This window comes from Salvelinus fontinalis, chromosome 7, assembly GCF_029448725.1.
Source record: "Salvelinus fontinalis isolate EN_2023a chromosome 7, ASM2944872v1, whole genome shotgun sequence".
Lineage (NCBI taxonomy): Eukaryota > Metazoa > Chordata > Actinopteri > Salmoniformes > Salmonidae > Salvelinus > Salvelinus fontinalis.
The window spans coordinates 16,788,834-16,816,386 of record NC_074671.1 but is presented as its reverse complement, the minus strand read 5'-3'; the positions used below and the strand labels follow the sequence as shown (position 1 = coordinate 16,816,386).

The 27,553-nt window shown below is 48.3% G+C and overlaps 1 protein-coding gene across 3 annotated transcripts in view; it reads left to right on the top strand.

Annotated features, from left to right (window-relative positions):
* Positions 1–27,385, top strand: part of LOC129859102 (phospholipid-transporting ATPase IB-like) — a 111,546-nt gene extending 84,161 nt beyond the window's left edge. For all 3 annotated transcript variants that reach the window (XM_055928476.1, XM_055928477.1, XM_055928478.1), the window contains exons 28-36: positions 346–468; positions 1,765–1,843; positions 3,673–3,734; positions 4,354–4,410; positions 8,184–8,291; positions 11,376–11,464; positions 13,216–13,320; positions 24,620–24,714; positions 25,418–27,385. In XM_055928476.1, the coding sequence (XP_055784451.1) occupies positions 346–468; positions 1,765–1,843; positions 3,673–3,734; positions 4,354–4,410; positions 8,184–8,291; positions 11,376–11,464; positions 13,216–13,320; positions 24,620–24,714; positions 25,418–25,512 (813 nt within the window). In that variant the 3' untranslated portion in view covers positions 25,513–27,385. The remainder of the gene's footprint in view (positions 1–345; positions 469–1,764; positions 1,844–3,672; positions 3,735–4,353; positions 4,411–8,183; positions 8,292–11,375; positions 11,465–13,215; positions 13,321–24,619; positions 24,715–25,417) is intronic.
* Positions 27,386–27,553: the final 168 nt, after the last annotated feature.

The window sequence follows — 27,553 nt, the reverse complement described above, 5'->3', positions numbered from 1 at the left end:
GTTGTGCTGACTGTGTCACGGTGATTGTTGTGCTGACTGTGTCACGTGATTGTTGTGCTGACTGTGTCACGGTGATTGTTGTGCTGACTGTGTCACGGTGATTGTTGTGCTGATTGGGTCACGGTGATTGTTGTGCTGATTGTTTCACTGTGATTGTTGTGCTGACTGTGTCACTGTGATTGTTGTGCTGATTGGGTCACTGTGATTGTTGTGCTGATTGTGCGACCGATAACACAGCCAACGGAGTAAGTCTGAATTTCTGAAAGTCAATCGATCATAGTGTTTGTTTGGGCGTTTTACGTTGTACTGTGTGTGTGTGTGTGTGTGTGTGTGTGTGTGTGTCAGATCTTCACAGCGCTGCCTCCCTTCACTCTGGGTATCTTTGACCGGCCGTGCAGTCAGCAGAACATGCTCCGCTTCCCCCAGCTATACAGGATCACCCAGAACGCTGAGGGCTTCAACACCAAGGTACACACACACACCCAAACAAACACGCACAGACCACTTTTTTACATTTTCAATTGTATTGAAATACTGTGCACACAAACACTGCCATAATTATTCATGGACAAGCATATGGAACGTTTTTGAACATTGAACACTATGAATGAAACAATTTGAGTTTAGACAGAGTGTAGTTTAGAGTTTCACAACTTGTAGGCCTATATGAACATTTATTGCATCATCTGAAAAAAAGCTATACAGAAGTAGGTGGACAACATTTCAAATTAGTGGATTTGGGTATTCCAGCCACACCCGTTGCTGACAGGTGTATACAATTTAGCACACAGCCATGCAATGTCCATAGGCAAACATTGACAGTAGAATGGCCTTACTGAAGAGCTCAGTGACTTTCAACATGGCACCGTCATTGGATGCCACCTTTCCAACAAGTCAGTTCGTCAAATTTCTGCCCTGCTAGAGCTGCCCCGTTCAGATGTAAGTGCTGTTATTGTGATGTGGAAAGGTCTAGGAGCAACAACGGCTCAGCCGCGAAGTGGTAGGCCACACAAGCTCAGAACGAGACTGCCGAGTGTTGAAGCAGGTAGCACATAAAAATAATTTATCCTCGGTTGCAACACTCACTACCAAGTTCCAAACCTCCTCTGGAAGCAACGTCAGCTCAATAACTGTTCGTAGGGAGCTTCATGGAATGGGTTTCCATGGCCGAGCAGCTGCACACAAGGCTAAGATCACCAATCACCATGCGCAATGCCAAACGTTGGCTGGAGTGTTGTAAAGCTCACCGCCATTGGATTCTGGATGAGTGGAAACGCGTTCTCTTGAGTGACGAATCACGCTTCACCATCTGGCAGTCCGATGGACGAATCTGGGTTTGGCGGATCAGGGAGAACACTACCTGCCCCAATGCATAGTGCCAAATGTTACGCTTGGTGGAGGAGGAATAATGCTCTGAGACTGTTTTTCATGGTTTGGGCTAGGCCCCTTAATGTTAACACTACAGCATATAATGACATTCTAGATTACTCTGTGCTTTCTACCTTGTGGCAACAGTTTGGGGAAGGCCCAAACTGTGTGTGTGTGTGTGTGTGTGTGTGTGTGTGTGTGTGTGTGCTCAGGTGTAGGGCAGTTGGTTAGTAGCGATGGTCAATACATAGTGGTAGTTGTATTACTGAACACTGTTTTTCTTTGGGCTCTGAGTGTTTTGGCTTTGGCTTTTACTGACTCTACTACTGCCCTCGCTCTCTTTCATTCTCGCTCTCTTTCATTCTCTTGTTCTCGCTCTTTCATTCTCTCTCTCAGGTGTTTTGGGGTCACTGTATAAATGCTCTGATCCATTCCATTATTCTCTTCTGGTTTCCACTCAAAGTTCTAGAACATGGTAAGTAGTGGTCCCTACACACACTGCTAGAGACACTCACTCACACACGTGCACTCTGCTTGACACATTCACTCACACACGGGCACTATGCTAGACTCACTCACACCTGTGCACTATTCATCTTAAAGTAACTGTATATTCAGTAATTAAGTGTATGTACAGTTGAAGTCGGAAGTTTACATACACTTAGGTTGGAGTCATTAAAACTCGTTTTTCAACCACTCCACAAATTTCTTGATAACAAACTATAGTTTTGGCAAGTCGGTTAGGACATCTACTTTGTGCATGACACAAGGAATTTTTCCAACAATTGTTTACAGACAGATTATTTCACTTCTAATTCACTGTATCACAATTCCAGTGGGTCAGAAGTTTACATACAGTAAGTTGACTGTGCCTTTAAACAGCTTGGAAAATTCCAGAAAATTATGGATTTAGAAGCTTCTGATAGGCTAATTGACATCATTTGAGTCAATTGGATGTGGACCTGTGGATGTATTTCAAGGCCTATCTTCAAACTCAGTGCCTCTTGGCTTGACATCATGGGAAAATCAAAAGAAATCAGCCAAGAACCCAGAATAAAATTGTAGACCTCCACAAGTCTGGTTCATCCTTGGGAGCAATTTCCAAACGCCTGAAGGTACCACGTTCATCTGTACAAACAATAGTACGCAAGTATAAACACCATGGGACCACGCAGCCGTCATACCGCTCAGGAAGGAAATGCATTGTGCCTCCTAGAGATGAACGTACTTTGGAGCGAAAAGTGCATATCAATCCCAGAACAACAGCAAAGGACCTTGTGAAGATGCTGGAGGAAACGGGTACAAAAGTATCTATATCCACAGTAAAACGGGTCCTATATGAACATAACCTGAAAGGCCGCTCAGCAGGGAAGAAACCACTGTTCCAAAACCGCCATAAAAAGCCAGACTACGGTTTGCAACTGCACAGGGGGACAAAGATCGTACTTTTTGGAGAAATGTACTCTGGTCTGATGAAACAAAAATAGAACTGTTTGGCCATAATGACCATCGTTATGTTTGGAGGGAAAATGGGGATGCTTGCAAGCCGAAGAGCATCATCCCAACCGTGAAGCACGGGGGTGGAAGCATCATGTTGTGGGGGTGTTTTGCTGCAGGAGGGACTGGTGCACTTCACAAAATAGATGGCATCATGAGGTAGGAAAATTATGTGGATATATTGAAGCAACATCTCAAGACATCAGCCAGGAAGTTAAAGCTTGGTTGGAAATGGGTGTTCCAAATGGACAATGACCCCAAGCATATATCCAAAGTTGTGGCAAAATGGCTTAAGGACAACAAAGTCAAGGTATTGGAGTGGCCATCACAAAGCCCTGACCTCAATCCTATAGAACATTTGTGGGCAGAACTGAAAAAGTGTGTGCGAGCAAGGAGGCCTACAAACCTGACTGTTACACCAGCTGTCAGGAGGAATGGGCCAAAATTCACCCAACTTATTGTGGGAAGCTTGTAGAAGGCTACCCGAGAAGTTTGACTCAAGTTAAACAATTTAAATGCAATGGTACCAAATATTAATTGAGTGTATGTAAACTTCTGACCCACTGGGAATGTGAAGAAAGAAATAAAAGCTGAAATTAATCATTGTCTCTACTATTATTCAAACATTTCACATTCTTAAATTAAATTGGTGATCCTAACTGACCTAAGACAGAGCATTTTTACTAGGATTAAATGTCAGGAATTGTGAAACTGAATTTAAATGTATTTGGCTAAGGTGTATGTAAACTTCCGACTTCAACTGTACGTCTTGTAGTAAATGTTTCTGTATGTGTGTGTTCTCCCCAGACAGTCCTTTCAACAACGGTCATGGTACTGACTACCTGTTTGTGGGGAACATGGTGTACACGGTAAGCACATGCCACTCAGTGTATCTCGTCTGTGTTGGTGCTGATACTCTGAACAAAAACATGGACTCATCCCACTAATGCAAAGCCCAGTCTGATTGTGTCTGTTTGTGTGTGTGTGTGTGTGTGGTGTGTTCCACTTCTTGGATCCTGCTACAGAGATGCTAGACTGGCCATTACAGAAGTAATGAAGTGTTCTCATGGGACTGCTGTCAGTCTCCCTCCTTCTCTCTCTATCACTCTGTTCCTTAAATTCAGCACGGTGTGTGTCTGTTGCTTATTTGTTAGTGAGTTTTTAGATGGCTGAGAGCAGCGGTTATACTTTGAGTGTTTTAACAGGTATTGTTTACAGTATCATTATGGATATTTATAATCTCTGGTGTCGTTTGTGAACTAACCCCACTTCTCTTTCTCCCTCATTCTCTCTTTGTCCCCCTCATTTTCCCTCCCGCATTTTCTCTCTCTCACCCTCCCGCATTTTCTCTCCCCCTCTCTTATTTTCTCTCCCCCATCCTAATTTTCTCTCTCCCCCTCCCTCATTCTCTCTCTCTCTCTCTTATCCTGCCTCATTCTCTCTCTCTCTCTCCTTCTCCCCCTCTCCCTTTCTCTCTTCTCTCTGCAGTATGTGGTAGTAACAGTGTGTTTGAAAGCTGGTATGGAAACCACTGCCTGGACCAGGGTACAGTCTGTTTTACCGTAACGATTTCCTCTCCAACACACACTCCCACTCCACTACTCCTATAGACTGCTTAGATGTACCATGGTGACATACAGAACCAGTCAAAAGTTTGGACACACCTACTCATTCCAGGTGAAGCTGGTTGAGAGAATGCCAAGTGTGCAAAGCTGTCAAGGCAAAGGGTGGCTACTTTGAAGAATCTAAAATATTAAATATACTTTGATTTGTTTACTGCATGATTCATATATGTTTTCATAGTTTTGATGTCTTCACTATTATTATACAATGTAGAAAATAGTAAAAATAAAGAAAAACCCTTGAATGTGTAGGCATGTCCAAACTTTTGACTGGTACTGTACAGTCGTGGCCACAAGTTTTGAGAATGACACAAATATGAATTTTCACAAAGTCTGCTGCCTCAGTTTGTATGATGGCAATTTGCATATACTCCAGAATGTTATGAAGAGTGATCAGATGAATTACAATTAATTGCAAAGTCCCTCTTTGCCATGCAAATGAACTGAATCCCCCAAAAACATTTCTACTGCATTTCAGCCCTGCCACAAAAGGACCAGCTGACATCATGTCAGTGATTCTCTCGTTAACACAGGTGTGAGTGTTGACGAGGACAAGGGTGGAGATCACTCTGTCATGCTGATTGAGTTTGAATAACAGACTGGAAGCTTCAAAAGGAGGGTGGTGCTTGGAATCATTGTTCTTCCTCTGTCAACCATGGTTACTTGCAAGGAAACACGTGCCATCATCATTGCTTTGCACAAAAAGGGCTTCACAGGCAAGGATATTGCTGCCAGTAAGATTGCACCTAAATCAACCATTTATCGGATCATCAAGAACTTCAAGGAGAGCGGTTTAATTGTTGCGAAGAAGGCTTCGGGGCGCCCAAGAAAGTCCAGCAAGCGCCAGGACAGTCTCCTAAAGTTGATTCAGCTGCGGGATCGGGGCACCACCAGTACAGAGCTTGCTCGGGAATGGCAGCAGGCAGGTGTGAGTGCATCTGCACGCACAGTGAGGCAAAGACTGTTGGAGGATGGCCTGGTGTCAAGAAGGGCAGCAAAGAAGCCACTTCTCTCCAGGAAAAACATCAGGAACAGACTGATATTCTACAAAAGGTACAGGGATTGGACTGCTGAGGACTGGGGTAAAGTCATTTTCTCTGAATCCCCTTTCTGATTGTTTGGGGCATCTGGAAAAAAGCTTGTCCGGAGAAGACAAGGTGAGCGCTACCATCAGTCCTGTGTCATGCCAACAGTAAAGCATCCTGAGACCATTCATGTGTGGGGTTGCTTCTCAGCCAAGGGAGTGGGCTCACTCACAATTTTGCCTAAGAACACAGGCATGAATAAAGAATGGTACCAACACATCCTCCAAGAGCAACTTCTCCCAACCATCCAGGAATAGTTTGGTGACGAACAATGCCTTTTCCAGCATGATGGAGCACCTTGCCATAAGGCAAAAGTGATAACTAAGTGGCTCGGGGAACAAAACAGCAATATTTTTACTAACTCCCATTGAGCCTTAATCCCTTTGAGAACTTGTGGTCAATCCTCAGGATGTGGCCCAGAAGTTAATTGACAGCATGCCAGGGCGGATTGCAGAGGTCTTGAAAAAGAAGGGTCAACACTGCAAATATTGACTCTTTGCATCAACTTTATGTAATTGTCAATAAAAGCCTTTGACACTTATGAAATGCCTGTAATTATACTTCAGTATTCCATAGTAACATCTGACAAAAATATCTAAAGACACTGAAGCAGCAAACTTTGTGGAAATTAATATTTGTGTCATTCTCAAAACTTTTGTCCACGACTGTATAGTAGCACATAGAAGCCTGCAGATGGAAGGTAGCCTGCAGATGGAAGGTAGCCTGCAGATGGAAGGTAGCCTGCAGATGGAAGGTAGCCTGCAGATGGAAGGTAGCCTGCAGATGGAAGGTAGCCTGCAGATGGAAGGTAGCCTGCAGATGGAAGGTAGCCTGCAGATGGAAGGTAGCCTGCAGATGGAAGGTAGCCTGCAGATGGAAGGTAGCCTGCAGATGGAAGGTAGCCTGCAGATGGAAGGTAGCCTGCAGATGGAAGGTAGCCTGCAGATGGAAGGTAGCCTGCAGATGGAAGGTAGCCTGCAGATGGAAGGCAGCCTGCAGATGGAAGGCAGCCTGCAGATGGAAGGTAGCCTGCAGATGAAAGGTAGCCTGCAGATGAAAGGTAGCCTGCAGATGGAAGGTAGCCTGCAGATGGAAGGTAGCCTGCAGATGGAAGGTAGCCTGCAGATGGATGGTAGCCTGCAGATGGAAGGTAGCCTGCAGATGGAAGGCAGCCTGCAGATGGAAGGCAGCCTGCAGATGGATGGTAGCCTGCAGATGGAAGGTAGCCTGCAGATGGAAGGCAGCCTGCAGATGGAAGGTAGCCTGCAGATGGAAGGTAGCCTGCAGATGGATGGTAGCCTGCAGATGGAAGGTAGCCTGCAGATGGAAGGTAGCCTGCAGATGGAAGGTAGCCTGCAGATGGAAGGTAGCCTGCAGATGGAAGGTAGCCTGCAGATGGAAGGTAGCCTGCAGATGGAAGGTAGCCTGCAGATGGAAGGCAGCCTGCAGATGGATGGTAGCCTACAGATGGATGGTAGTCTGCAGATGGAAGGCAGCCTGCAGATGGATGGCAGTCTACAGATTGACAGCTGACAGTGAGAGGTATACTCTAGTATAGAGAGACAGCACCGACTATATACTGTACATACACACACAGTCCTTGCCATGTGTTACAGCCATCTCAGCTCATTCCTACTGCGGTGAGGGGGTAGAGGTGGGTGTTGACACCCCCCGTCCGTTCTGCTGTCCACATAACACCCCCCCCCAACCCACCGGTAGTGAAGCAGGGTCCCATAGGAATTCACACAGTGTCCCCTTACCAGTGGTGTAAAGTACTTAAGTAAAAATACATTAAAGTACTACTTAAGTCATTTTTGGGGGTATCTGTACTTTACCTTACTATTTATATTTTGGACAACTTTTACTTCACTACATTCCTAAAGAAAATTATGTATTTTTTACTCCATACATTTTACCTGACACCCAAAAGTACTCGTTACATTTTGAATGTTTAGCAGGGCAGGGAAATGGTCCAATTCACACACTTATCAATACAGCACATGGTCATCCCTTCTGCCTCTGATCTGGACTCACTAAACACACATGCATCTTTTATAAATGATGTCTGAGTGTGACCCTGGCTATCTGTAATGATGTCTGAGTGTTGGAACGTGCCCCTGGCTATACGTACATTTAAAAAACAAGACAATGGTGCCGTCTGCTTTGCTTAATAGAAGGAATTTGAAATTATTTATACTTTTACTTTTGATACTTTAGTATATTTTAGCAATTACATTTACTTTTGATACTTAAGTATATTTAGAACCAAATACTTTTAGACTTTTACTCAATTAGTATTTTACTTGGTTACTTTTACTTGAGTAACTTTCTATTAAGGTATCTATACTTTTACTCAAGTATGACAATTGGGTACTTTTTCCCACCACTGCCCCGTACAGAGGGGGAGGAGGGGAGAGCCACAGAGAGGAGGGGCGACACTCAAGGACAAGGTTGTCTATATGCAGTATGTACAGTAACTAACTATGTGACCTCACTTCCTCTATTTTATTCCCTTCCTTTCTTCTTCCTCTCTCTCCCTCCCCCGTCCACTCCCTCTCCCCCTCCCTCCTCCTCCCTTCCCTCTCTCTCTCCCCCTCTCTTCTCCCTATAGTTCTCCCACCTGGCGGTGTGGGGCAGTATGATTCTCTGGGGGCTCTTCTTCACGGTCTACTCTACTTTCTGGCCGTCCATCCCCATCGCTCCTGACATGCAAGGCCAGGCAAGTCTCCTCCTCCTCATGGTTCAAATTGTCTCTTCTTCTGTTCAACGAAGCCGCGTCCACAGTGCCCTGTTGACTTGAAAAGCTGAGGTGCCCGGTAGAGGTGTGCGGTCAGCCCCAAAACCCCCGCCTCAGACCATGCTGTAAATATGTCATAATAGTTTAGAAACAGCTCTGTGGACCTGTTCTATATGGACTTAGTGCTTTCCACCTCCCAGCTCTCCCCAAACGTGTCAGTCATTTCGGTAATGGGATGGTGGGGGATAATAACCCTTCATTACGCCCGGCGCCAGGGCGGCTGGCCTTCTGGGTGTTCCATGTCAGCACTGCTGGAGCCCCAGGGAGATTCATACCCTGCCAGCCCGCTCTGCAGGCCCTCTGCACCTGCTGCGCCGTCACCTGAGCCCCAGGCTTTTACGGCCTGCTCTGGAGGTGTTGACTCTAGAGTGGGTGGGATTGGCTGTGCAGGGCTGGTGGAGGACCGGTGAGTGTGTGTCTATGGGGGACCCCCTGATTGAGGGTTTTTAGGGGGCTAGTGTGGTGGTACCCCACTGTGAGGGGGGGGGGGGGTCTCAGCCCCCTTCAGACCATTAATTCAATTTGTGTCAGAAATTAGGAACATGAATAACCCCTGCAGCTGCTCCGTCCAATTGGGGAACTGAGAAACACATTCACCCTCCCTCACCCCACCTCTCTCCCCGTCCCAACCCCTCCCTCACCCCACATATCTCCCCGTCCCAACCCCTCCCTCACCCAACCTCTCTCTCCCCGTCCCAACCTCTCTCCCCCGTCGCAACCCCTCCCTCACCCCACCTCTCTACCCCGTCGTAACCCCTCCCTCACCCCACCTCTCTCCCCCGTCGCAACCCCTCCCTCACCCCACCTCTCTACCCCGTCGTAACCCCTCCCTCACCCCACCTCTCTCCCCCGTCGCAACCCCTCCCTCACCCCACCTCTCTACCCCGTCGCAACCCCTCCCTCACCCCACCTCTCTACCCCGTCGTAACCCCTCCCTCACCCCACCTCTCTCCCCCGTCGCAACCCCTCCCTCACCCCACCTCTCTACCCCGTCGCAACCCCTCCCTCACCCCACCTCTCTACCCCGTCGTAACCCCTCCCTCACCCCACCTCTCTCCCCCGTCGCAACCCCTCCCTCACCCCACCTCTCTACCCCGTCGTAACCCCTCCCTCACCCCACCTCTCTCCCCCGTCGCAACCCCTCCCTCACCCCACCTCTCCCGCTCCTCTCATTCTCTGCATCGCTTCCCCCGTCACACATTCTGATCTCCTCTCCCTTGCTCCCCCTATCGCTGCATTCATCTTCCTATAAGGGATGAATACTGAATACTGGGCTGTTCGTTGAGGGCTCTGTCAACGCTTCTAATAATTGTGTTTGTGTCGGTGTTTGTCGGAGACCGTGTCTGTATGTGTTGGTGTTTTGACAGACAGAGAATGTGTGTATGTACGTATACGTGGAGGTGTTAGTCGGAGACTGACAGTCTGTTCGGTTGTCTGTGGGTGTGTGTCAGACAGGGAATGTGTGTGTGTGTGTAGTCTGAGCATCTCTGGGTGTGTCGCAGGGAATGTTTCATAACGGTTTTCCAATTCAGTCCGGAGAATCTTCCTGGGAATGTCAGCTGTGTCTGGCCCAAACTATCTATCTCTGACCATCTCTGAACTACAGCCTCATAACAGCGACTAAGGATGTAGCTAGTTAGTCAGTACAAGGTAGACTACAGCACAGTGTCCAGTTGTATTAATGTAGTATAGTAGAGAGATGGGCTTTGTTGCCAGGGCATATTCAGCTAACTGTTACTGGTATTCAGCATATGGTGTCAGAAATGAATACCATGTAGAAAGACAAGGGGGGGGGGGGATACATACAGATGGAGAGAATCTGAGTGGAGAGATAGAAAGGAAGATGTAGCTGATTGAGAGAGAGGCAGAGAGGATGATTAACCCCGAGAGTCGGGGTTAGAGGTCAGAGGTCAGAGGTCATCGCGACTGACTGCAGCTGGATAACAGAGGGAGGAGACCCTAGTAGTTACTCAATGAAGAGTATCTGTCTAACTTGTTGCTGGAATGTTGTGTTATGTTGTGTATGTGTGTGATATGGTGTGAATGTTATGTTGATTTGGTGTGTGTTACGTTGTGTGTGTTACGTTGTGTGTGTTGACGTTGTGTGTGTTGACGTTGTGTGTGTTGACGTTGTGTGTGTTGACGTTGTGTGTGTTGACGTTGTGTGTGTTGACGTTGTGTGTGTTGACGTTGTGTGTATGTGTGTTGTCGTTGTGTGTATTTGTGTTGTCGTTGTGTGTATTTGTGTTGTCGTTGTGTGTGTTGACGTTGTGTGTGTGTGTGTGTTGATGTTGTGTGTGTTGTGTTGATGTTGTGTGTGTTGTGTTGACGTGTGTGTTGTGTTGACGTGTGTGTTGTGTTGACGTGTGTGTTGTGTGTGTGTGTGTTGTGTGTTATGTTGATGTTGTGTTGACGTGTGTGTGTGTTGACGTGTGTATATTGACGTGTGTGTGTGTGTGTGTGTGTGTGTGTTGACGTGTGTGTGTTATGTTGACCTGTGCGTTGTTGACGTTAGGTGTGTGTGCGTTGTTGACGTTGTGTGTGTTATTTTGACGTGTGTGTGTGTGTTATGTTGACGTGTGTGTGTGTGTTATGTTGACGTGTGTGTGTGTGTTATGTTGACGTGTGTGTTTGTGTGTTATGTTGACGTGTGTGTGAGACGTGTGTGTGTGTGTGAGACGTTGTGTGAGCGTTATGTTGACGTTGTGTGTGTGCGTGGTTGACTGTATGTTGACCTTGTGTGTGTTATGTTGACGTTGTGTGTGTGTGTGTGTTATGTTGATGGTGTGTGTGTTATGTTGATGGTGTGTGTGTGTTATGTTGATGGTGTGTGTGTTTGTTATGTTGATGATTTGCGATGTTGATGGTGTGTGTGATGTTGACGATGGTGTGTGTGTGTGATGTTGACGGTGGGTGTGTGTGTGTTATGTTGATAAAGTGTGTTTGTGTCTGATGTTGACGGTGGGTGTGTGTGATGTTGATGTTGCGTGTGTTTGTTTTTTGCAGGCTGACAGGGTGATGCACTGCTGGCACTTCTGGCTGGGGCTGGTCCTGGTGCCAACAGCCTGTCTACTCAAAGACTTTGCCTGGAACGCGTGAGTAACACACTTACACTGCATATGTACGATCAAAATCAATACCTACATGCGTATGAACAGGTAAAGTGGATTCGGAAAGTATTCAGTCCACTTGACTTTTTCCTCATTTTGTTACGTTACAGCCTTATTCTAAAATGGATTAAATACATCTAATTCCTCATCAATCGACAGACAATGCCCCATAACGACAAAGTAAAAACACGTTTTTAGAAATTTCTTAAAATAAAAAACAGATACCTTATTTACATAAGTATTCAAACCCTTTGCTATGAGACTCGAAATTGAGCTCAGGTGCATCCTGTTTCCATTGATCATCCTTGAGATGTTTCTACAACTTGATTGGAGTCCACCTGTGGTAAATTAAATTGATTGGACATGATTTGGAAAGGCACACACCTGTCTATATAAGGTCCCACAGTTGACAGTGCACATCAAAGCAAAAACTAAGCCATGAGGTCGAAGGAATTGTCCGTAGAGCTCCGAGACAGGATTGTGTCGAGGCACAGATCTGGGGAAGGGTACCAAAATATTTCTACAGCATTGAAGGTCCCCAAGAACACAGTGGCCTCCATCATTCTTAAACAAGAACCCGATGGTCACTCTGAGCTCCAGAGTTCCTCTGTGGAGATGGGAGAACCATCCAGAAGGACAACCATCTCTGCGGCATTCCACCAATCAGGCCTTTATAGTAGAGTGGCCAGACGGAAGCCATTCCTCAGTAGAAGGCACATGGCAGCCCGTTTGGAGTTTGCCAAAAGGCACCTAAAGGACTCTCAGACCATGAAAAACAAGCTACACTGGTCTGATGAAACCAAGATAGAACTCTTCGGCCTGAATGTCAAGAGTCACTTCTGGAGGAAACCTGGCACCATCCCTAAGGTGAAGCATGGTGGCAGCATCATGTTGTGGGGATGTTTTTCAGCGGCAGGGACTGGGAGACTAGTCAGGATCGAGGGAAAGATGAACGGAGCAAAGTCCAAAGAGATCCTTGATGAAAACCTGCTCCAGAGCGCTCAGGACCTGACTGGGGTGAAGGTTCACCTTCCAACAGGACAACGACCCTAAGCACACAGCCAAGAAAACGCTGGAGTTGCTTTGGGAGAAGTCTCTGAATGTCTTTGAGTGTCCCAGCCAGACCCAGGACTTGACCCCAATCTAACATCTCTGGAGAGACCAGAAAATAGCTGTGCAGCGACACTCCCCATCCAACCTGACAGAGCTTAAGAGGATCTGCAGAGGACAATGTGAGAAACTCCCCAAATACAGGTGTGCCAAACTTGTAGCATCATACCCAAGAAGACTCAAGGCTGTAATCGCTGCCAAAGGTGCTTCAACAAAGTACTGAGTAAAGGGTCTGAATACTTATGTAAATGTGATATTTTTATACATATGCAAAAATAATGGGTTATTGTGTGTAGATTGATGGAAAAACATTTTTTAATCAATTTCAGAATAAGGATGTAATGTAACAAAATGTGGGAAAATTTAAGGGGTCTGAAACACACACATGCATATTATATAAACATAAAAAAAGTCACATTTCAAAAAATCGCATAAAACTGTCTGATCACCATACTACAAAAAGAGGACTTGCAATTTTAACCAATCCCCATCACTTTTACTGCATAAAATGGTTAAATCAGAATTGCTGCAGCAAAATCAAGCCTTTTTGCCTGCGGATATCACCAAAGAAACAGTGAAGTCCTGGTGGGACTAATAAGCAATAGAACCCTGTGAATGTGTTGTAGGGGGCGTCGCACTGTGAAGAAGTCTCTTCTGGAAGAGGTCCAGGAGCTGGAGGCCAGGGCTGTTGACCCGGGGGCCGCTGTGCTCAGAGACGCCAGCGGACGCAGGTCAGACACACACACACTGCATCATGGGATCACAGTTGGGAGGCCACAGACGGGAGCTCTACATAATTTACTGTGACATAGTTAATATCATTTTCATGCCGTATCAGAGATCATGATAATTCCTTGGACTGAGGGGGAAACACCCTTCAGGGATTTTGTTACGAGTCTGTAAGATTAATGTGCGTGTTTATATGACTGTTTGTATGAGAGAAGACCAGTGCTGTAACCATGGCCCTCTAACCTCTTGGTAACCTCTTGGTAACCTGGTTGACCCATCCACAGGGCCAAAGCCAAAGCTGAGGTCCCCTAGTCCCACAGCTCAGAGCACAGACTCCCCCCCCCCCCCCCCCCCCCCCCCACACACACACACACACACCTTGGCTTGGTTTGACCTGTCTAACTGTGTGACCTCTGACCTGTGTGTGGTGATCTTTCTTCCCCTCTTCTCACTCACTCACTCACCCACCTCAGTACTCATGTCTCATGTTAAATGTTTTTATTTTCTTTCTGTCTTTTTTTGTATCCCTCCATTTGATTCTCTCGAGTCAGGAAGTGGACAGGTTTCCACTGCTGTAAGGACTGGGTGTGTGGACTGGGCGTACTGTAGCTTCTGTGGTTGTGTGTTAGAGAGAGCCGTTTGTGTTAGTTTGTATTGTGTGTTTATAGTCATATCTGTCATAAGAGAAGCAGTAGAACAGCTCAGGGTGGAAACCGTTAGATTGGGTTTAGAACATTGTAGGTATTAGGTTGAGAAGTGGAGTGGGAGATGGAAGACTGAGGTTTGGCCATTTGAGGGGCTGTTATGTGGGATATTGGCTGGGGATGGGGCTCTTTGGTGGGCTTTGGGCAGGAACAATAGTCCTCAGTCATCCAGTGAGACGGCTAACAATCCTGTCCAGAGCAGAGAACTGGCTTGGACAGAGCTGGCGCGGGGAGGTGCTCAGGGACAGGGAGGGGAGGCAGGGCGTTGTTTTTGGACAGGGGACGCGCACAGCCTTCCCTAGCCCTGAGGTGAGGGCCTTGTCCTGGGCTTAACCTGCTCCCAACATGTGTAGGAACCAGGAGGGGCCCCAGCAACGACCATGGATAACACTGAGGAGGAGTTTCAGAGAGGAACAGAGGAGAAACGCACACATCTGTATTTGTATTTCATACCAGGAGAGGGTTGGGACGAGGGTGGGGGTGGGAAAGGTAGAGGACCAAAGTTTCTCTGGGGAAGTATTTAGATGTGGCGCATCCTTGGACTGTTTGAAGTCTCAATGCCCTTCCAGACAGCGACAGTACAGGGGCCGACATGCAGCAGGATTCAGTCATAGTTTAAATATGTGCTATTTCTATGTTTATTTGTTTATGTGTTCGTCTATCCATTCATTCTTCAATCATTCACCTTATTATTCATTTAGCAGACCTCATTTTCTTTGGCGAATGATACGGTTGCAAAACTTTATTTCAGGCTTTGCCAAACACGCCAGTTCTAGGTTCCCTGTGGTACCGTAAGGAGCGGGTCCCAGCTGCTTGCTCAGAAGTGTGACCTTGGGGAGGCTGGCCCCGGTCCACACACTCTGTGGATCAAATCAGGCCCGTGCCCAGTGCTAGGAAAACCCCTCTCATGTGATGATATAAGGCCTTATTGGCTGCCTGATCTAGAGAAGTAACCTACCGTGTTCCACAGCGGAATTCGACAATCTGAGGAGCATCCTGTAAAAGCATTCTATTCGGAGGAAACAATCTGTTCCATTTGGATACAGACCGTTATCACAATGTTTAGCGTTGCCATTAGTGATGAGGAGGAGGAAGATGGGTAGGAGGAGGATTGAGAGAGAGGAAGGCTGGGGGAGTGTGTGTGTGTGTGTGTGTGTGTGTGTGTGTGTGTGTGTGTGTGTGTGTGTGTGTGTGTGTGTGTGTGTGTGTGTGTGTGTTAACAAGGGCAGGAATGGGGCTGGTTATTTTGGTCATTGAGGTAGAGGAGCGATGATGGTGTGTTGTCTGGAAAAATAGTGTCAGTCACATAATGAGATGTGATTGGATTAACTGAATGTCAATCTGCTCTTCAGTACCAGCCAAGACAAATGCCTAGACCAGGGGGGGCAAAAGTATGCCCCCCCCTCTTCCCCTTTTCCTCCCCAATTTCGTGGTATCCAATTAGTAGTTAGTCTTTTCCCATCTCTGCATCTCCCGTACGGACTCGGGAGAGGTGAAGGTCGAGAGCCGTGTGTCCTCCAAAACATGACTCAGCCAAGCCGCACTGCTTCTTGACACACTGTCCGTTTAACCCATAAGCCAGCAGCACCAATGTGTCAGAGGAAACACTGTGCACCTGGCGACCGTGTCAGAGTGCATGCTACCGGCCCGCCACAGGAGTAGCTAGAGCGCGATGGGACAAGGACATCTCGACCTGCCAAACCCTCTCCTAACCCAGACGACGCTAGGCCAATTGTGCGCCGCCTCATGGGTCTCCCAGTCACGGCCAGCTGTGACACAGCCTGGGATCGAACCCGGGTCTGTAGTGACGCCTTAGATTGCTGCGCCACTCGGGAAGCTCCTGCAAATTGATTTTAACAAACAATTGGTCCCCCAAAAAATACGTCCCTCTGTTGAATTTCTAAATCCCAATATGGCCCTCGAGCCAAAAAGTTTGCCCACCCCTGGCCTAGACTCTACCCTATCAGGTATGACTCTGGTCATCACATCAAAAAGTAGACTTATCTTGGGGTCAGGTCTAGGCAGGGGTGGATGCCAGACTGACTTCTTTAACCCTAATAGAACTAGATAATCTATTCTCACTTCTCTCTTTCCTTCAAGACCACAGATCTGAAGGTCTGAAAGGTCTTAGCAATATGGTGGAAACAGATTCAGTCTTTTCACCTATATGTGTCCATAAAGGAAAGGAGATGATGAAATGATAGCCTGGTCCCAGATTTGTTTGTGCTCTTGCAAGTGCCAACTCCCTTGCCGTCATTGACAATTAGTGACAAAGAGTTGGCATGATAGCACAAACAGGCCGACATAGGAGCTACACTGGGGTAGTCAAACAGGCCGACATAGGAGCTACACTGGTCTAGTCAACAGGCTGATATAGGAGCTACACTGGGGTAGTCAAACAGGCTGACATAGGAGCTACACTGGTCTAGTCAACAGGCCGACATAGGAGCTACACTGGGGTAGTCAAACAGGCTGACATAGGAGCTACACTGGTCTAGTCAACAGGCTGACATAGGAGCTACACTGGTCTAGTCAACAGGCTGACATAGGAGCTACACTGGGGTAGTCAAACAGGCTGACATAGGAGCTACACTGGGGTAGTCAACAGGCTGACATAGGAGCTACACTGGGGTAGTCAAACAGGCTGACATAGGAGCTACACTGGGGTAGTCAAACAGGCTGACATAGGAGCTACACTGGGGTAGTCAAACAGGCTGACATAGGAGCTACACTGGGATAATCAAACAGGCTGACATAGGAGCTACACTGGGGTAGTAAAACAGGCTGACATAGGAGCTACACTGGGGTAGTCAAACAGGCTGACATAGGAGCTACACTGGGGTAGTCAAACAGGCTGACATAGGAGCTACACTGGGGTAGTCAAACAGGCTGACATAGGAGCTACACTGGTCTAGTCAACAGGCCGACATAGGAGCTACACTGGGGTAATCAAACAGGCCGACATAGGAGCTACACTGGGGTAATCAAACAGGCTGACATAGGAGCTACACTGGGGTAGTCAAACAGGCTGACATAGGAGCTACACTGGGGTAGTCAAACAGGCTGACATAGGAGCTACACTGGGGTAGTCAAACAGGCTGACATAGGAGCTACACTGGGGTAGTCAAACAGGCTGACATAGGAGCTACACTGGGGTAGTCAAACAGGCTGACATAGGAGCTACACTGGGGTAGTCAAACAGGCTGACATAGGAGCTACACTGGGGTAGTCAAACAGGCTGACATAGGAGCTACACTGGGATAATCAAACAGGCTGACATAGGAGCTACACTGGGGTAATCAAACAGGCCGACATAGGAGCTACACTGGGGTAGTCAAACAGGCCGACATAGGAGCTACACTGGTCTAGTCAACGGGGCGACATAGGAGCTACACTGGTCTAGTCAACGGGGCGACATAGGAGCTACACTGGGATAATCAAACAGGCCGACATAGGAGCTACACTGGGGTAATCAAACATGCTGACATAGGAGTTACACTGGGGTAATCAAACAGGCCGACATAGGAGCTACACTGGTCTAGTCAACAGGCTGACATAGGAGCTACACTGGTCTAGTCAACGGGGCGACATAGGAGCTACACTGGGATAATCAAACAGGCCGACATAGGAGCTACACTGGGGTAATCAAACAGGCCGACATAGGAGCTACACTGGAGTAGTCAAACAGGCCGACATAGGAGCTACACTGGGGTAGTCAAACAGGCTGACATAGGAGCTACACTGGGGTAATCAAACAGGCCGACATAGGAGCTACACTGGGGTAGTCAAACAGGTTGACATAGGAGCTACACTGGGGTAGTCAAACAGGCTGACATAGGAGCTACACTGGTCTAGTCAACAGGCTGACATAGGAGCTACACTGGGGTAATCAAACAAGCTGACATAGGAGCTACACTGGGGTAATCAAACAGGCCGACATAGGAGCTACACTGGTCTAGTCAACAGGCTGACATAGGAGCTACACTGGGGTAGTCAAACAGGCTGACATAGGAGCTACACTGGGGTAATCAAACAGGCCGACATAGGAGCTACACTGGTCTAGTTAACAGGCTGACATAGGAGCTACACTGGTCTAGTCAACAGGCCGACATAGGAGCTACACTGGGGTAGTCAACAGGCTGACATAGGAGCTACACTGGGGTAGTCAACAGGCTGACATAGGAGCTACACTGGGGTAGTCAACAGGCTGACATAGGAGCTACACTGGGGTAGTCAACAGGCTGACATAGGAGCTACACTGGTCTAGTCAACAGGCCGACATAGGAGCTACACTGGTCTAGTCAACAGGCCGACATAGGAGCTACACTTTGGTAGTCAACAGGCTGACATAGGAGCTACACTGGTCTAGTCAACAGGCCGACATAGGAGCTACACTGGGGTAGTCAAACAGGCCGACATAGAAGCTACACTGGGGTAGTCAAACAGGCCGACATAGGAGCTACACTGGGGTAATCAAACATGCTGACATAGGAGTTACACTGGGGTAATCAAACAGGCCGACATAGGAGCTACACTGGTCTAGTCAACAGGCTGACATAGGAGCTACACTGGTCTAGTCAACGGGGCGACATAGGAGCTACACTGGGATAATCAAACAGGCCGACATAGGAGCTACACTGGGGTAATCAAACAGGCCGACATAGGAGCTACACTGGTCTAGTCAAACAGGCTGACATAGGAGCTACACTGGGGTAATCAAACATGCTGACATAGGAGCTACACTGGGGTAATCAAACAGGCTGACATAGGAGCTACACTGGGGTAATCAAACAGGCTGACATAGGAGCTACACTGGGGTAGTCAAACAGGCTGACATAGGAGCTACACTGGGGTAGTCAAACAGGCTGACATAGGAGCTACACTGGGGTAGTCAACAAGCTGACATAGGAGCTACACTGGTCTAGTCAACATGCTGACATAGGAGCTACACTGGGGTAATCAAACAGGCCGACATAGGAGCTACACTGGGGTAGTCAAACAGGCCGACATAGGAGCTACACTGGGGTAGTCAACAGGCCGACATAGGAGCTACACTGGGGTAGTCAAACAGGCTGACATAGGAGCTACACTGGGGTAATCAAACAGGCCGACATAGGAGCTACAATGGGGTAGTCAAACAGGCCGACATAGGAGCTACACTGGGGTAGTCAACAGGCCGACATAGGAGCTACACTGGGGTAGTCAAACAGGCTAACATAGGAGCTACACTGGGGTAGTCAAACAGGCCGACATAGGAGCTACACTGGGTTAGTCAAACAGGCCGACATAGGAGCTACACTGGGTTAGTCAAACAGGCCGACATAGGAGCTATACTGGGGTAGTCAAACAGGTTGACATAGGAGCTACACTGGGGTAGTCAAACAGGTTGACATAGGAGCTACACTGGGGTAGTCAAACAGGCTGACATAGGAGCTACACTGGGGTAGTCAAACAGGCTGACATAGGAGCTACACTGGTCTAGTCAACAGGCTGACATAGGAGATACACTGGGGTAATCAAACAAGCTGACATAGGAGCTACACTGGGGTAATCAAACAGGCCGACATAGGAGCTACACTGGTCTAGTCAACAGGCTGACATAGGAGCTACACTGGGGTAATCAAACAGGCCGACATAGGAGCTACACTGGGGTAATCAAACAGGCCGACATAGGAGCTACACTGGTCTAGTCAACAGGCTGACATAGGAGCTACACTGGTCTAGTCAACAGGCCGACATAGGAGCTACACTGGTCTAGTCAACAGGCCGACATAGGAGCTACACTGGGGTAGTCAACAGGCTGACATAGGAGCTACACTGGTCTAGTCAACAGGCCGACATAGGAGCTACACTGGGGTAGTCAAACAGGCCGACATAGGAGCTACACTGGGGTAGTCAAACAGGCCGACATAGGAGCTACACTGGGGTAGTCAACAGGCCGACATAGGAGCTACACTGGGGTAGTCAAACAGGCTGACATAGGAGCTACACTGGGGTAGTCAAACAGGCTGACATAGGAGCTACACTGGGGTAATCAAACAGGCTGACATAGGAGCTACACTGGGGTAGTCAACAAGCTGACATAGGAGCTACACTGGGGTAGTCAACAGGCTGACATAGGAGCTACACTGGGTTAGTCAACAGGCTGACATAAGAGCTACACTGGGGTAGTCAACAGGCCGACATAGGAGCTACACTGGTCTAGTCAACAGGCTGACATAGGAGCTACACTGGGGTAGTCAAACAGGCCGACATAGGAGCTACACTGGGGTAATCAAACAAGCTGACATAGGAGCTACACTGGGGTACTCAAACAGGCCGACATAGGAGCTACACTGGTCTAGTCAACAGGCTGACATAGGAGCTACACTGGGGTAATCAAACAGGCTGACATAGGAGCTACACTGGGGTAATCAAACAGGCCGACATAGGAGCTACACTGGGGTAATCAAACAGGCCGACATAGGAGCTACACTGGTCTAGTCAACAGGCTGACATAGGAGCTACACTGGTCTAGTCAACAGGCCGACATAGGAGCTACACTGGTCTAGTCAACAGGCCAACATAGGAGCTACACTGGGGTAGTCAACAGGCTGACATAGGAGCTACACTGGGGTAGTCAAACAGGCCGACATAGGAGCTACACTGGGGTAGTCAAACAGGCCGACATAGGAGCTACACTGGGGTAGTCAACAGGCTGACATAGGAGCTACACTGGGGTAGTCAAACAGGCTGACATAGGAGCTACACTGGGGTAGTCAACAGGCTGACATAGGAGCTACACTGGGGTAGTCAACAGGCTGACATAAGAGCTACACTGGGGTAGTCAACAGGCCGACATAGGAGCTACACTGGTCTAGTCAACAGGCTGACATAGGAGCTACACTGGGGTAGTCAAACAGGCCGACATAGGAGCTACACTGGGGTACTCAAACAGGCCGACATAGGAGCTACACTGGGGTAGTCAAACAGGCTGACATAGGAGCTACACTGGGGTAATCAAACAGGCCGACATAGGAGCTACACTGGGGTAATCAAACAGGCTGACATAGGAGCTACACTGGTCTAGTCAACAGGCTGACATAGGAGCTACACTGGTCTAGTCAACAGGCCGACATAGGAGCTACACTGGTCTAGTCAACAGGCCGACATAGGAGCTACACTGGGGTAGTCAACAGGCTGACATAGGAGCTACACTGGGGTAGTCAAACAGGCCGACATAGGAGCTACACTGGGGTAGTCAAACAGGCCAACATAGGAGCTACACTGGGGTAGTCAACAGGCCGACATAGGAGCTACACTGGGGTAGTCAAACAGGCTGACATAGGAGCTACACTGGGGTAGTCAAACAGGCTGACATAGGAGCTACACTGGGGTAGTCAAACAGGCTGACATAGGAGCTACACTGGGGTAGTCAAACAGGCTGACATAGGAGCTACACTGGGGTAGTCAACAGGCTGACGTAGGAGCTACACTGGGGTAATCAAACAGGCTGACATAGGAGCTACACTGGGGTAGTCAACAGGCTGACGTAGGAGCTACACTGGGGTAATCAAACAGGCTGACATAGGAGCTACACTGGGGTAGTCAACAGGCTGACATAGGAGCTACACTGGGGTAATCAAACAGGCTGACATAGGAGCTACACTGGTCTAGTCAACAGGCCGACATAGGAGCTACACTGGGGTAATCAAACAGGCTGACATAGGAGCTACACTGGTCTAGTCAACAGGCCGACATAGGAGCTACACTGGGGTAATCAAACAGGCCGACATAGGAGCTACACTGGGGTAATCAAACAGGCTGACATAGGAGCTACACTGGGGTAGTCAAACAGGCTGACATAGGAGCTACACTGGTCTAGTCAACAGGCTGACATAGGAGCTACACTGGTCTAGTCAACAGGCCGACATAGGAGCTACACTGGGGTAATCAAAGAGGCCGACATAGGAGCTACACTGGGGTAGTCAAACAGGCCGACATAGGAGCTACACTGGGGTAGTCAAACAGGCTGACATAGGAGCTACACTGGGGTAATCAAACAAGCTGACATAGGAGCTACACTGGGGTAATCAAACAGGCTGACATAGGAGCTACACTGGGGTAGTCAAACAGGCTGACATAGGAGCTACACTGGGGTAATCAAACAGGCCGACATAGGAGCTACATTGGGGTAGTCAAACAGGCCGACATAGGAGCTACACTGGGGTAGTCAAACAGGCCGACATAAGAGCTACACTGGGGTAGTCAAACAGGTTGACATAGGAGCTACACTGGGGTAATCAAACAAGCTGACATAGGAGCTACACTGGGGTAATCAAACAGGCCGACATAAGAGCTACACTGGGGTAATCAAACAGGCTGACATAGGAGCTACACTGGTCTAGTCAACTGGCCGACATAGGAGCTACACTGGTCTAGTCAACAGGCTGACATAGGAGCTACACTGGGGTAGTCAACAGGCCGACATAGGAGCTACACTGGTCTAGTCAACAGGCTGACATAGGAGCTACACTGGGGTAGTCAAACAGGCCGACATAGGAGCTACACTGGGGTAATCAAACAAGCTGACATAGGAGCTACACTGGGGTAATCAAACAGGCCGACATAGGAGCTACACTGCTCTAGTCAACAGGCTGACATAGGAGCTACACTGGGGTAATCAAACAGGCCGACATAGGAGCTACACTGGGGTAATCAAACAGGCCGACATAGGAGCTACACTGGTCTAGTCAACAGGCTGACATAGGAGCTACACTGGTCTAGTCAACAGGCCGACATAGGAGCTACACTGGTCTATTCAACAGGCCGACATAGGAGCTACACTGGGGTAGTCAACAGGCTGACATAGGAGCTACACTGGGGTAGTCAAACAGGCCGACATAGGAGCTACACTGGGGTAGTCAAACAGGCCGACATAGGAGCTACACTGGGGTAGTCAACAGGCCGACATAGGAGCTACACTGGGGTAGTCAACAGGCCGACATAGGAGCTACACTGGGGTAGTCAAACAGGCTGACATAGGAGCTACACTGGGGTAATCAAACAGGCTGACATAGGAGCTACACTGGGGTAGTCAACAGGCTGACGTAGGAGCTACACTGGGGTAGTCAACAGGCTGACGTAGGAGCTACACTGGGGTAATCAAACAGGCTGACATAGGAGCTACACTGGGGTAGTCAACAGGCTGACATAGGAGCTACACTGGTCTAGTCAACAGGCCGACATAGGAGCTACACTGGGGTAGTCAAACAGGCTGACATAGTAGCTACACTGGTCTAGTCAACAGGCCGACATAGGAGCTACACTGGTCTAGTCAACAGGCTGACATAGGAGCTACACTGGGGTAATCAAACAGGCCGACATAGGAGCTACACTGGGGTAGTCAAACAGGCCGACATAGGAGCTACACTGGGGTAGTCAAACAGGCTGACATAGGAGCTACACTGGGGTAATCAAACAGGCCGACATAGGAGCTACACTGGGGTAGTCAAACAGGCTGACATAGGAGCTACACTGGGGTAATCAAACAGGCCGACATAGGAGCTACACTGGGGTAGTCAAACAGGCCGACATAGGAGCTACACTGGGGTAGTCAAACAGGCCGACATAGGAGCTACACTGGGGTAATCAAACAGGCTGACATAGGAGCTACACTGGGGTAGTCAAACAGGCTGACATAGTAGCTACACTGGTCTAGTCAACAGGCCGACATAGGAGCTACACTGGTCTAGTCAACAGGCTGACATAGGAGCTACACTGGGGTAATCAAACAGGCCGACATAGGAGCTACACTGGGGTAGTCAAACAGGCCGACATAGGAGCTACACTGGGGTAGTCAAACAGGCTGACATAGGAGCTACACTGGGGTAATCAAACAGGCCGACATAGGAGCTACACTGGGGTAGTCAAACAGGTTGACATTGGAGCTACACTGGGGTAATCAAACAGGCTGACATAGGAGCTACACTGGGGTAATCAAACAGGCCGACATAGGAGCTACACTGGGGTAATCTAACAGGCCGACATAGGAGCTACACTGGGGTAGTCAACAGGCTGACATAGGAGCTACACTGGGGTAGTCAACAGGCTGACATAGGAGCTACACTGGTCTAGTCAACAGGCTGACATAGGAGCTACACTGGTCTAGTCAACTGGCCGACATAGGAGCTACACTGGTCTAGTCAACAGGCTGACATAGGAGCTACACTGGGGTATCAGGAACAGTAGTTTTTTTCCCTGCTACGCTGGACAAGTAACTTTTGGCCAGCAGAGCAGAGCGCGCGCCATGTTATCCAGTGTTCTGGGACGTGAGCGTTATGTTGAACATGGAACCAGAGCGGACCTGAGCTGCTTATGACCAGGTTTCATTGAATGAATATGTCTAGTGTAGCAAGTCAGTGACATTCAGGAAATGAAGGCTTCTGAAAGTATTAGGACACAATTAGTCTCCTGAGTAGAACTTCCACCTGTCCTGTTGGTCGCGTTAACCTGTCAATAACAGAGAGTCTCCCGGGTGATTGGTGCTGTGACCTGTCACTGAGTGTCTGTGTGTTCTTTGATTGTTGGACTGACCTGTCTGTCTCCTCCCCTCCAGTCTGAACGAGCGTGCCCACCTGTTGACCCGGGTTTTTAGGAAAACACCGTCCAATGTGGGGTGCAAAAACTCTGTGCAACAGAGCAACGTGTCCCGTGAGTATCCCTGTCCCGGCCTCGGCTACTTGTATTCATTCCCTGTATACAATTAATATACTTTCTGTAGGTAATATAATATACTGTTTAGGAAATATAATATACTTTCTCGGTCATATAGTATACTTAATCGTAAATATAATATACTTTCTAGGAAATATAATTTACTGTCTCGGTAGGTGACAACACAGGTGTGTACTTACTGTATCTCTCTCCATATCTCTCTCTCTCTCTCTCTCTCTCTCGCTTTCTCTCCATATCTCTCTCTCTCTCTCTCTCTCTCCTTTCTCTCCATATCGCTCTCACTCTCTCGCTTCCTCTCCAAATCGCTCTCACTCTCTCTCGCTTTCTCTCCATATCTCTCTCTCTCTCTCTCTCTCTCTCTCTCTCTCGCTTTCTCTCCATATCTCTCTCTCTCGCTTTCTCTCCATATCTCTCTCTCTCGCTTTCTCTCCATATCTCTCTCTCTCTCTCTCGCTTTCTCTCCATATCTCTCTCTCTCTCTCTCGCTTTCTCTCCATATCTCTCTCACCTCTCTCGCTCTCTCTCTTTCTCTCCATATCTCTCTCACCTCTCTTGCTCTCTCTCTTTCTCTCTATCTCTCTCACCTCTCTCGCTCTCTTGCCTTCTCTCTCTCACTCTTTCTTTCTTTTTCCTTCTCTCTCACGCTCTCTCCTTCTCTCGCCCCTCTCCATCTCTCTAGATGGCTATGCCTTCTCCCAGGAGGAACATGGGGTGGTGTCTCAGTCCCAGGTGTGTCGATCCTACGACACGACCCGCCAACGGCCCAGTATCTAGCCCCCCCCCCACCGTCCCGCCCTTGGCCCACCTGGCTACGGGGATCTTGGCAACGTTTTCCCAGGCAGCAGCGGAGACAGACTGATGCTGAGGCATCACCCCTGCTGTGGCCTTATTGGAACTTATACTGACTTTGACCTGGGACCTTGACCCCTGGAGGCCGTTGCTCGGCATGGAACACTGACTAAAGGGAAGGGACCAGACCCGTCTGTACTGTCCAAACTGGTCTCCGCTCTTGCTTACACACACACACACACACACACACACACACACACACACACACACACACACACACACACACACACACACACACACACACACACACACACACACACACGCAGACACACAGGCACGAGTAATCACAGCCACACAAACAGACATAATAGATCAACCACAGAGACTGTAATGTGTATCTAATTATAGCATGGACTGGGTTTAGTTTACACATCAGTGCGTCTTTGTCCGTTTGTATGTCTGCACTTGTCTGTGCTACTGTATGTATCTGCCCTCGTGTGTGTGTGTGTGTGTGTGTGTGTGTGTGTGTGTGTGTGTGTGTGTGTGTGTGTGTGTGTGTGTGTGTGTGTGTGTGTGTGTGTGTGTGTGTGTGTGGCCACACTCCCTCTCATCTCGCTCTCTTGAGCCGGGGTTTAGCTCGTCCGTCATCACCGTGACGATGGGAGACGGGGAAGGAAGGAAGGAGGAGGAGCACTTTGAAATATAGACTGAACATATACTGGCCCAGGAGGAATTCCTCTCTGAGAGCTGAAGAGAAGAGAGCCCCACTGCCCCACTGCCAAAGATCACAGAGATGCCACTGAGGGGGAACCCCCACCCATACTGACCACTACTCTACAAGGACCCCCACCCATACTGACCACTACTCTACAAGGACCCCCACCCATACTGATCACTACTCTACAAGGACCCCCACCCATACTGATCACTACTCTACAAGGACCCCCACCCATACTGACCACAACTCTACAAGGACCCCCACCCATACTGATCACTACTCTACAAGGACCCCCACCCATACTGACCTCTACTCTACAAGGACCCCCCCCCATACTGACCACTACTCTACAAGGACCCCCACCCATACTGACCACAACTCTACAAGGACCCCCACCCCCATACTGACCACTACTCTACAAGGACCCCCCACCCATACTGACCACTACTCTACAAGGACCCCCCCCCCCCCCCATACTGACCACTACTCTACAAGGACCCCCACCCATACTGACCACTACTCTACAAGGACCCCCACCCATACTGACCACTACTCTACAAGGACCCCCACCCATACTGACCACTACTCTGCAAGGACCCCCACCCATACTGACCACTACTCTACAAGGACCCCCACCCATACTGACCACTACTCTACAAGGATCCCCACTTACCTCTCTGGCTCAGCGACCTCCTATCTCCCCCCTCTCATCTGCGGCTATGGACTTCTTTTGTTGTTGAATAAATGGACTTGTGTCTCCGTCTTTCTCTTTTAATATCTGTGTTTCTGCTCCTTGATAGATAGATATATATTATTATATTTTCTATCTATCCCATACTGGACTATAGACCATATTAGCTGGAGGCAAAAGGGATATTCCATGATGTGAACTAATAACCGGTGCTACATATGCTTCACAAATGTTAGGGTTGTGGTCCATTCCATTTCCACTTCATCAATAAGCACTATATTGGAGTCCACATAGTTAACATTTCAATAAATATTCTGTAGAATGTAGTTGGTTTCAACCCTATGTGGTGCGTTCGTAAACTGTGTTAAGGACACTTCAGGGAAGGAATGCAAGGGTCAGGGAATTTTACTACATTTCAGATGTAATCATTAAATATAATCAATCAATGATTTAAATGCTTCTTGACTTTTACTTACTAAATCTGAACTTTTGTTCTGCAGGATAGAGTAGGACGTTTAGGTTTCTTGGTCAATGAAAACATTGTGACATGAGGGTAAATAAATTCCCAAGGTGATTGAAGGCTAAGAGCATGTTGAATGAGATGAACACTCATAGTA